This window comes from Limulus polyphemus, unplaced genomic scaffold (genome assembly GCF_000517525.1).
Source record: "Limulus polyphemus unplaced genomic scaffold, Limulus_polyphemus-2.1.2 Scaffold699, whole genome shotgun sequence".
Lineage (NCBI taxonomy): Eukaryota > Metazoa > Arthropoda > Merostomata > Xiphosura > Limulidae > Limulus > Limulus polyphemus.
This window is the reverse complement of record NW_013666309.1, coordinates 266566-278709: the sequence shown is the minus strand read 5'-3', so window position 1 is coordinate 278709 and position 12144 is coordinate 266566. Positions and strand designations below refer to the sequence as shown.

The 12144-nt window shown below is 31.2% G+C and overlaps 1 protein-coding gene across 1 annotated transcript in view; it reads left to right on the top strand.

Annotated features, from left to right (window-relative positions):
* LOC106460059 (AT-rich interactive domain-containing protein 4B-like) overlaps positions 1 to 6468 on the top strand; it is a 17818-nt gene extending 11350 nt beyond the window's left edge. Inside the window, exon 4 of the mRNA XM_013919745.2 lies at positions 3254 to 6468. Coding sequence (XP_013775199.1) covers positions 3254 to 3321 — 68 coding nt within the window. The 3' untranslated portion in view covers positions 3322 to 6468. The remainder of the gene's footprint in view (positions 1 to 3253) is intronic.
* The last annotated feature ends 5676 nt before the right edge of the window (positions 6469 to 12144 follow it).

Below are 12144 nucleotides of genomic sequence, written 5' to 3'. Positions count from 1 at the left end.
ATTCTAGAATGAGAGAGGCATAACTTGTATTTATTTCCTAATTTTTTATGATGGTTACTAAATCAGTCAAATCTACCAAACCCGTATAAAGTTTTTTCTTTTAAGAAACATTTGATAACTATCTGGACATTACAAAGATTTCACATGAAATATTTGAAAATTTTCTGATGCATAAAAGTATTTTGAATCTTAAAATGAAAATTACTTTGCATGTTAGATAGGCAACATGCAAAAAGAAAAATAAAGGTATGAGAAAAACATTGCTTTACTAACCTTAAGACTTAATAAAACTTTGATATTTTGTGTATGAGAGCATTGTGATATTTACTGATAATGTGCCAAATTTCATTAATATTCACCTACTCGCTTAAAAGTTATAGCATAAAAACTATTAACAAGCACAAAATGGTTATGAGGTCAGTCCCAGGGACTGAGCCCATGCTGAAAGAGCTAGTTGATTTTACATAACTGATGGACTTGTTTATAACCTATCTTGCACATAGTTGTATAGTTTTCTTGACATAAACTGCCAGTCAACAGAATATGTGGTGGTCGTATTTTGGTGCTCCTTATACTAAAGGATTTTTCTTAAACTTATTTAGAAAGTTGGATAAGTTATAGTGGTTTGCTGACATTCTATTCCAATGATTGATTTTTGTGTGTGTGTGTTATAAAATGCATTATTGAATGCTACATAAACTCTTTTTGGATAATTTGTTAAATTCCTTATGGCTTATGGAAAAACATCTGAAAATTTTAGTGGAGCACAAAAGTAATACCAATTCATGTTTCTATGTGTATATATTATTAAGAAAAGTAACTGAATTATAAAATTTAACACCTTTCAGCTTAACAAATCACCAGTAAAATAAAACATCTAAAGTTTCATTAGCTCCAGCATTAGTGAAACATCACGCTCAACAACATAAGTGTTGTTTACGATAGCTACTGGAAACAGCTAATTGTGGGTTATTGCTTTTTACAAGAGTATTACAGCAATACAACCATAAAAATTAAAGGGAAAAATTAAAAAACTTTTGATATTCATTTAGAGGTCATAGAGGTTATACAAATGAAATAAGATGAATGTAAGTATTTTTATTTTTAGTATGAAAATCAGTTATCACTCAGATTCAGTAAAAACTTCAGAAATGGACAGAAATATTTAGTAAAAGTACCTTATTACAAAAGAAATCGGAATTTTTGTGTATAACAGTTTTGTTATGTTTACTAAAAAGCTTGTCACGTTTTGTGTAGATACACGTAGTACATTCAGAATTATAGTAAAGATGAGTATGTATAGCCTTATAGATACAGGTTTTTTTAACTTGACTGAGCCTGTTGTTTTCCACTTTTTTTTTCTTCATAAATATGTTTATTGGTTTATTAAGAGGTAAAAGTGAATACGTGTCAGTTTCATTTTGTATGAGTACTAATAAGGCAATTAGTAATTGGTCACTCTGACAAGCAGTGGTTATTCATAGCGAAAAGGTTAGATATGTTTAAATTTCATTGCTCAAAGTGCAGCATGCTGTTTGTATTAGTTGGGCATAATTGGTATAGTATTATATAATATTTAAGGTTTCTTAAAGTTCACTTGAATACAAACTGCCCCAATCAGTAAGTGAAAAGTTTTCAAGCTCAGGTTTTGAGAGATGTGTATTGAATCACTTGTACAACAAACAATAATTACACTATTTAACCAAAAGTACTGAAACTTGTTCATTGAAACGAAATGCTATACTAACAATAATGTTATGGAGATCAGTTATCAATCATTGTCATAGTAATAGCCTGTATGTAAACTGTACGATCTGCTGCCATCTTCAGGAAATTCTGAGGAGGACTGTTTCTGTGATGGTAGTGGTCATATTTGATCTTGGGTCATCTTGGTAGAAAGACTGGTGTACTATCCACTTTTATTGGGTTTCTTCTATTAGGACTTGAACCAACTATTTGAGTACTTTCAGGAGTAGTATCCAAATTCTGCTAATTTCTGTGATAGGTAGCCTGAGTGTGTTATGTGTTAGATGGAGGTAGAAGACATCTTTTACTTCTTTTTCTTGTGTGACTTGGGTCCCATTAGTTATAGTATTATTCCAGTTTATTTATTGTATGTCTTTCTCTGGCATGATGGGCTACTGCAAACAGATTGGTATTACAGAGTTATTCTTATTTCTCTATTGTATTGAGATCACATTCCCAAGGGATGTTATAATGGTCTTTCTACTCTTTAGTGGTTGGGTTTAGCTTCTGGAACCACATTATGAGAGGCTTACTAAGGAGTGGACCTGCTTTCAGTATTAGTTACAGCCTTGACTTTGTTATGAACACTTGACACTAACCCTTGGTAGAATAGATCATTTCTCTTACAAAGTTACTTCATATATAGTGAACTTTTGGTAACTAGCTTTTCTGTTAATCCAGCAACATTTTGAAACATCTTAAGGCAATTAATTTGAATTCAGCAAGACAGATTTTGGATGTTATTGATTTCAACCACTGCTCTTCACATTTTATAGTTGCCATGCTAAGTTATTATACTCAAACAAAATGTATGGTCATTTCTCATAGAAGTCATTAATCTAAGCAGAGCAGTACTTTTCAGAATATCTTGGTGAAACAAAGCCCAAAACAGACCTGCATCATCACACTTTTCTCACTAGTTTCACTGAACTTGTCTAACTAAAACAAAACATTTTAAATACAAATAATTTGGGGTATTGTCTGCATGTTATTGATGTGTATATGTGTGTGTGTGTGTGTGTGTATACATATGTGGGTAAGATATGTGTTAGCTCATACTTAAACTTCTGGTGAAGTAAGATGTAGCAGTTTGTTTTTATAGGTGTGCGTGCATGACAAAAAGAAAACGTTTTAGATAGATCTGTTAAAATATTATCTACATAACATATCAGTATATAAGATTAGCAATGTAAACTACTTAACGCACATCAAGCAAAACTCAACATTTGGTGTTGCTTGAGTATTTTTGGAGTTTCTTGAGTTTTTCATTAGATCAATCAAACCTATTAAATTTTGTTTTTCTTATTGCTAAATACTTTTTGTATACGCGTACTTGTTAGTTAATTTTTCTAGAATATCTTAACTACTATACCAAGTCTGAGTAATTTTTTCAGTGTAAATGATATTAACTCTACTTTTATTTTTTTAATGTAATTTTGTATATTTTTTCAGGTTGTTTGTTTTAAATAAATTTCAACACCTTTTATTATTGTTACTTGTACTACAGATGGAGAAGCATCCAGTGGACCATCCAGTCTTTCTGTCCCTCTTGCAGAACACCAATTATCATCATAACAAAACCTGCATGGCATTGTTGTTGTTCACAAATCCCTTGTACAGTTTTTTCACCTTACTGGAGAGCAAAATTCCTGTTGCTTTGTACATAATTTCATTACAACCTAGTGGTATCCTAGTCTAGGTTTTAAACAAAAGACGTTTTATATCTTTGATGAAAATATGTACTCGCCAGGGTACAGTTTGGTTCCTGATGTCAAACAAGAACAGTTATTGGATGTATTTAGTCTACTGAGAGTTGACTACTTGAATGTGACAGGTTATGTTACAGTACATCTTCATTCACTAATTGAAATTTGAATTTTTTTTTCATCTGTTTGTTTTTGTGTGTGTGTATTTACTGCACTGTAAATAATATATAAACATATCTATCATGTGTATATTGTGCAAATAAGCATTGAGTTTGCAGTGAAAAAACACAACTTCCCCAGTAAAGATCAGATAACTGAAAAAAGAAATTATCCACTATGATGTTTGCACTGTGTAATGAAAAGAAAATTAAGTTAAAACAAATATGAAATTTAAAAAGAACGTGTGATATTCCATTACTCCCAAACCTGTTGCAAGTAGTAGTGTAATCCAGAATAAACCTAATGATACTAGTAATTAATTATTATTGAAATCCTTTTGTTTTGAGTTTTTGTTTTATAATATAAAAAACATATCATTATTACTTAAATTTTAAAGGACATTTCTAGATAGTTTTTATCATTAATGTTTTTTTTTTATCAATTCACCAAACTTAGCAATGTTTAAAAATTATCTGGAAAGGTGAAGTTAGAAATGATTTGAGTCGCTCTGTTGATGGTGTGCTTTGTATTTTTGTAACCTGGCAAACAATGTTATTCAATCTGAGATACACAGGTTGAAAAATTCGACTAGCATTGTCACTGGAAATTCAAACATTTTGATTCACGCAATTAAAGGGTTTATAAGTTACTTCTAGCTGTGAATGGTCCCATCTGGAAGTCTCCTTATAATCTGTTTTAGCACTGAGCCCAAATTACAAATGTTTAATCAATTTGATATCAGTTTTCAACTCTCAGTAGGCTCTTTGTGGTCAAATAATGAATGAATGAAATTAATAATTTATGTATTTTTATAATGAGATTTTCAACGAAAAAAACAACCAGTTTTATATGTCATCTTTAGGCCAGAAACCTTTTGAAATTGGATTTTATAATATAATTCTCCTCCTTTCTTAATAGCAAAGGAAACATTTACAACACATGCAACTACCATAACATATACATGTTTTAAAATTTGTCTTTAATTGTTTAACAATCAAGAGTCCACTAAGACCCTACCTGCCAAGACTTTCTTTTGTTAAAATGTTAACTGTTTTAATGGCTTTTAGATTGATTTTTTAATATATTTTTACATCAAGGAGGATATTCCTCCATTCACTTTTAGACAGACTTCTTTCTCTGAAATTCCAGGTAGATATTTTTTAATAACAATGTTATGACTGTCTTTTGGAATTTTGAATAGACTATTTTAAACAGTGTTTGGTCTTAAATTGGAAAGTTCTAGATGTTATGTAGGTATTTCACTTCACCCCTTTCTGTGTTTTCATCATGTGAGTCTATGCTTGAGAAAGTAAGTTGAAATTGTTCATATTTTTCTACTTGTGTAAAAACTTTCAACTTTTTTTTTATTTTATGTAATATTTACCATTGTTTCTGTTGTCCCGTAGAAGAACAGGTGAAAATGTGGATAAACAGTTGTTTTTGATATTGTAATAGTTAATTAAGTTTAAAGAATTATCTACATGTGGCATTACAACTAGTGAAAGTTGAAATGTTAATTTATCTAGACAACTTGAGCCAACACACGTCTTATATTAAGGGCAGAGAACTAGAAGTACGTATAAGTTCATCACACTATATATTTTTCAGTGTTCTGTAGTGATCAGAACAGGTTAGTCAGTATGGAAACACTACATGATTAGAGACTCGAACTTGGGTCAGTAAGGTATAAAACGAAATTTAAACACATTGTGGATTTGAGCATTACATTTCTGTTACTTTGTTCAATATGTTACCGATTTTTTGCAGTGTATTCAGTTTCTGTAATAATTGAAGTACAATATCCACATGTTTTGATTATTTACAAAATGGTCTGCAAATATGTTCCAGTAATAAATAAATAAATAAGAACTGGACTTGGTTGAAACAGTTAAGTGCGTTTCTAATTCTTATACTTGTATGTTGATAATTTTGAACAAGATAAGTTTGCGAATGAAAAACGTGTAGAAGTTTTAAAGTTTTACATTGTTATTGTTTTATTTACTGGTAGAAAAGTATCCAATATAATTACAACAGTTTTTAAGCACGGTGACTATTTTACCAACTGATTTTATCAGTTTCTAAAAAGTTTTCAAAATTTCAGATGTGAAAAAAAAGAATTAAAAGTTTACTCTATGTTTAACCGTATGTCCTCTGTCCTCGTAGTTTCTATGTAAAAGAAATGAAATTTGTATTAAGGATCAGTAAGAATCTATGAATGTTCTTTTTTGTATAATTAGAAAAGAGATTTCTTTTGTTGTTTTGGTACTTCCTAAGGAGGAACAAGTTATTAGAAACGTATAATCAACTTTAGAAATTTATTACATAAAGTGAAATAACAAACGTAGAAATAGCTTGATTGATATACCAAGTTTAGAAGTTTATTACATAAAATGACATACCAAATGTTGAAACAGGACACTTGGTAGATATATCAAATTTAAAAGTTTATTACATAAAATGTTGAAACACCTTTACTTCTACAATTAACACTCCCCCCTCCCCTAAAAACAATTTTTTTTTTGGCGCGCACAATTCTGTGACCACAAAATCTCTGGAATATTTTATAGCCAGTTATCTACTCTGAAAACAAAATAAAAGTTTAATTCTCAGTCCTTTAAATTAACAACAAAAAATACGAATTGGAAGTTTATTGTGTATTGTTTATGATGCATGAAGTACCTAAAAATAACACATGATGCGTGATTTTAGAGGTGAAAGGTTGGTTTTAAAACTTTCGTACGAAACAGTTGTGTATGCTAATTTGATAAACGTTTAATGGAAATGGCCTTCTTATTTATTAGTACGTTGAAAATGTAAAGTCATGTCAGTATATGTAAATAAATAGTTTCTTACAACCACAAACAAACGTATGAGTGCTACAAACTTACCTTTGACATAAAGTATTGTAACGTGATGGTTTTCGTTGTTTCACATCCTTAAGAGTTTTTACAATATATGTGTTTTTTGCTTTCTTGTAAAAACCAATAACAGATTTATTTTATTTTTTTAATTTGCATAGTACGGATTTTGAATGAAAGATTTATAAAAATAAATCGCTGTGTAAGAGCCCTTTTGTTTAGTATCGGAGCTCGTCAGCTGGGTTGTCTGATCGGAGACTATACAATACAAGAAGCACATTGCAGTAATATAAACGCATGAACTAGAATTTCAGACCAGTGTTTCTGCTACAATAAACTTTTTTTTTATCATTCTTAATATTTTCTCTATACATCTTTAATTTTTTTTTATTTGATATGTCTAAATTCCATAGATGTATTTCTTCCTTGATTTTTGGTTTCTGTCGGTTGATATTTTATTTTATTAGATTATATCCGTGAAGTTGACGTGTCATAACAAGAACTTCCATAGAATAGTCATGAATTTACACTTGTAGGAGCAATGTAGAATGGCATATATGTTTAATAATTCTTAGACAAACTGTTTTCTTTAGAAATTCGAGAGACACGATGTGTGACAGTCACTTAAAAACGAACTTAATTTCCACAACACTTCGCGTCTTTAATAATCAAATAAAACGAATGTGTTAACGACTTTTGAGTACTACTTGAAGAAGGGTCTCTGCGCGATATTTTAAAACTTAAAATTAGTTCCAAATGGATTTTATTCAGCGTTTCTATTATTTTTCTAAAGAATACAGTTTCTTAAATTTTTATATGCTTCCTCTTCCCCTTTTTATTTAATGGAGCAGTAATTTACCCAAAATGTATGTACATCTTAACATAAAAATGTCGTATATCAGAAAGTAATTCAACTATAATTTTTCTCAATAATATGTTTTAAATTAATATTTGATCATTAAAAACAAACTACAAATTGAAAATTCTAATGTTAAATGCCCAACAAAACTACTGCGCTTTATGAAGTGATTAAATTTCTTTGACGGTAGTTGAACTATAGGTAGGTGTAACAGTTGAAAACTACAAGGTTTTACCCTTCCGTGTTTAGAATAGAATATCTTAGGTAAGAGGCGATTCAAAAGCATGGTCATGCAAGCACAATCTCTCTTTAATGACCAATATTGTAGGTAATCTTGGCACAGGACGACGATTTAAGCAAGCCAACGACTACCTGAATTCTGTTTATATGGGCGTGACTATTCGTAGCACAACTGCGTAAGAAATTTTGAAAAAATTTTGAATATACCTTAGTGAAGGTGTGGTGCAGAGATTTGTAAAGGTTGTTATGAACTAGGAGCTAATTTCCCTTTGAATGTAATGAGAATGACCGCTAACTAAGATTGTGGGATAGCGCACTAGGACCTTGTTCTCATAAAGAGCATTGTATTAATAATACAATCAACTGTTTTGGATTTGGATTTTAGTCAGAGCAATAATGTGTATTTTACTTTTCTACAAACATTTTTTTCGAATCTCCTGCACTGTAGTTCTTAAATGTTGGCCAAATGTACTTGGTAAACCATACAGTAAACAGTTTATCTAACAGTGTTGATTGTGGAATTTATAATCTGGTAGAGCAAAATAGTATTTTTATTAGGGTCAAATTGAATACGGCTAATAGTACCATACTCATTAAATAATTTTACACATAGACTACTGTACTGGATTCGAGACATCTGTGGACTAGATCTGCCTTAAAAAAATTATGGACGACGTTTCGAATTGTTGGCAGATGCAGTTCAAAAGTCTCAAATCAAGTACGTCTTTTCTGCTTGAATTTGCTTCTAAACAAGAAAAAGGACTATTGTAGTCTTCGTACAAACAGGTGATTTTTTTGACATTCTGTTTGGAAAAAGAAATATTCTTCGTTTTTTTATTTAAAGCAAGAGTGTTGTGTGGATACCCTTGTTCTAAGTAAAGTTAATCTTCTACTGTAGAAGTCGATAAAAACGAAAAAATTAAATAGACGGGAAGGGTAGCAAAAGTTAGCCAGGCCGCATTTTTTGTTTACTTGGGGTAAAGCAAAATACGCGGCCTAGATAATTAATGAATGATGAATACTTACTGTAAAATTCTTATCAATGCTGTAATGTAGCTACCAGTTTGGCTGCCAATATTTATTTCATTCCTTTAACTCGCATACATAATCCGTTTTTGGCCACAACTTTTTTCACACCTAAGCTGTTTTTTAAGTAGATATGATTTTTTTTGTCAATACACACCAACAAACCACAGCAAGTAAGAAAGTGACACTCGATTGTAACGCACTTTAGGATAGCAACCCTATTATTTGGAACAGACCTTTACTTTACAGAACCAACCAGATCCTTTAAAATATATGGTGGTAGTTTTCCCTCTCTAAAATAATGTTAATAGCTTCCTTTATAGTAACGCCATGGAATTTAGATTAACAATGTCTTATCATCACCCGCATGCACTCAGTACAGCCGTATTTATGCTAATTGTTTGAGGTAATATAACGTGACGTTAACCGCTCTTTAGTTAGAATTTCATAAAATTTAGCAAATTTGTGCTGAAAAGTTTTCAATGAATAATAATGATGCGTTTGAAAACTTGAGTTATAAACTGCTAATCCACTTTGCTTGGCTTAACCAATACTTATGTATCTGCACGTTCTTTCACATTGTACTTTTGGTGTCTTTAATCCGAATGAGAAAAAACTTAAAAACGGTCCGCTATTACTCTTAGGTGAAGCTGTATTAAAATGTTAGACCGATAGCTCACGTCACTTTTTGCGTAGGCGTGCGCAAAAATTTTCTTCAAATTTAGCGTTTTTTGTTAAATAACTTTGCACATGTGGCTTATATTTATACCAAATGAGACTCCTAATTGTAGGTTGAAATATCTATCAGTGTACCAAATTTGAAAGGAGAAAAAAAAAAACATAAAAGTTAAGTATATTTTTTCTATAAGATAACGTTTCCGTACTTTTGGTGCAAAGGAAAAAAAAAGTGGGAAAAACTCAATCAAAATTGGAGATGTTATATTTCAGGTATTTCTTAATGAATTTCCTTAAAATTTAATATGTGAAGTAAGAGTGCAGTAGAGCACACCCACGTAAAATATATGATAGTTTGGATTACCACAATACGAGACACAGAAGGTGGAAAATCACTAAACTATCGCTCCTGTTAATAACACTGTATGTCATGCAGCAGAGTGATTAGTTTGACCTCATGTCTGTGTCCATTCACTAGGGCTTTACAAGCCCATCTGGAGTGGTGATACACGTAATTTGCAAATTGGTATATGTATTTGGAATAGTAATTGATATTGGTAATCTATGAATTATGAGATACCACATTAGGGTCACTTTGTTAAACGTGAAAGTGCAGTATAATATTATTATTTTTTCGTGCTCTTGTTATGTGCAGCAGTTTAGGAAATCCTCTCTACAGCCCCAACAGTTGGCTGTACTCATTCAGTGAAAGAAACTGGCCACCATATAAAATATATAAATGTTGTTGTATAAATAATGAACCCAGTCTTAATTGCACATTGCTGTATTTGTGTTCCTTTGCTGTCTGTGTTCAATTTATTCTCTGTATATCATTTCCTAAATATTTTTTCCAGTATTGGATATTAGTGTTCTTAAATACCATAGTAGTAATAGAATAGTATGCAACAAGACATATCTTAGAAACAAATGGTTATTTTTTAACATAGAGCTACAAGTTTTTTTTGTTGTTTTTTTTATATAGAAAATATTTTTACATTCTGAGGCGTAGCCTGGTGGTTATGGTGCTCGCCTCGCAATCTGCGAGATCAAAACCCGTACACAACATACTTGTCGTTTGAGCCGCAAGGGCGTTATAATGTGAATAACAATCCCACTATTCGTTGGTAAGGAAAAGTCCAAGAGTTGGCGCTGTGTAGTGAAGACTGACTGACTGCTTTCCCTTTAGTCTATCACTTCAAAAATAGGGACGGATAGCGCAGATAGTCCTTGAGTAGCTTTACGCGAAATTCAACAAAAATATTCTGAAACTCTCTTTCCTGTAATGTTTTGTTACTTGTTGACACGCTATATTCAGTAGCAAAATAATGAATAACAATCCACTGTTACTTAGTGGTCAAAGTAAACGTGAATGTTTGTCCAGAGTCAATAAACTTAAGCAACTTCTTTTACTGCATGTTTCACGAGGTAAAGCCTATCATGATTCTGAGTTAAACTTTGTTACTTGGTGCAAAGCTACACAGTGTACTATTTGCGTTCTGTCCCGCCATGGGGAATTGAAAGCCATAATTTAGCGTTGTAAATCCGAAAACGTATCCCTTACCCACCGAAAGGACAGAAAAACTAGCCAGTAGTAACTTGTGTTTGAGGATTTTGATGTGTTTGAGTTTAAGGATTGGAGAAATTGTAATCTTTAGAACTTTCAACCTTTAGTAAAATATATTCTCTGTCACAAAAACTAATTTCTGAGCTTTTCCTTTTATTGTATTTCAAAGATGATGATGTAAGTAGTAATATGTGAAAATAAGAGTAAATGAAAATAATACTGTAAGAGTCATGTATATGAAAATAGGCGAACTGAGATATCTAACCCGTTTAAGCTGGATGACTGTGTAATGTTGTGTAACATGTCTGTGCCGTTATATCCGTTTTATTCTCCTCATGATTTTGTATGGTTAAAGCTATTGTTGTGCTTCAACTTTTCCAAAGTGCAATTGTTTTGTTATGTCTTTTTACAATAAGCCTTTCTCAAGCATCTTCACTGTTAAATATTTCATAAACTCTTGGGGTTTTTTTTTTTGTTAGTTTTATACTTCGTAGTTTTAGTGGTACTTAGAACTGGATATATAACATCTAGTTTTAAGTAACAATAAAAACTACGAAGTATAATGAAAATCATGAAATCGTATATAGTTGTAACAATGAATGAGGATTATATATGAATATACCATGCATTTATATCAACATCATTAATCAAGGATTGTGATGATTCCCTGGAGACCATATCAACTTCGTTCCCAATTAAATCAGGTGCAGGAACCACGAGCGAGAATTTTGTTGAGAATAGTAGAAAAGGGTGGATGTTGTATTACACAGAAAAAGAAATCCATACAAAATTATTGATGTTTGCTGAACATATTTTAATATCTTTTGTTTCTTTCATCAGTTTTGTATCATATATATATATAAAGGAAAAAAAGTATTTAATAACTATTCATTAATCTCGCTATATTTGCTTTATTGTGTCTGTTGGTACAAAGAACCTGTAAAATTCTCAACCATATAGGCAGAATCAGATCTGTATAAGAATTACCCTATATTAACAAATTCTGTTATGGTATTTAGCATTTCCAATATTAAAAGTCAAACAGCCTAAGATTCATGACTAATACTTCCAAATCTAGAACTGTTAGTCAAAGAAAGAGCAATCAGTCGATAACATCCACTATATATATATAGACATTCTTTAATAGTATTGTTACGTCTCCGTTTGTTAATTAACTTTCCGTAACTTCGTTCTGACGAAACTTTAGCGACACAAGTCCTTACTTAATAAAACTGGTTTATTCTTTCCGAATATAACTTTATGATACACTTAATTTCTAATATTCGCGCTAAAACAAACACTATAACGAAT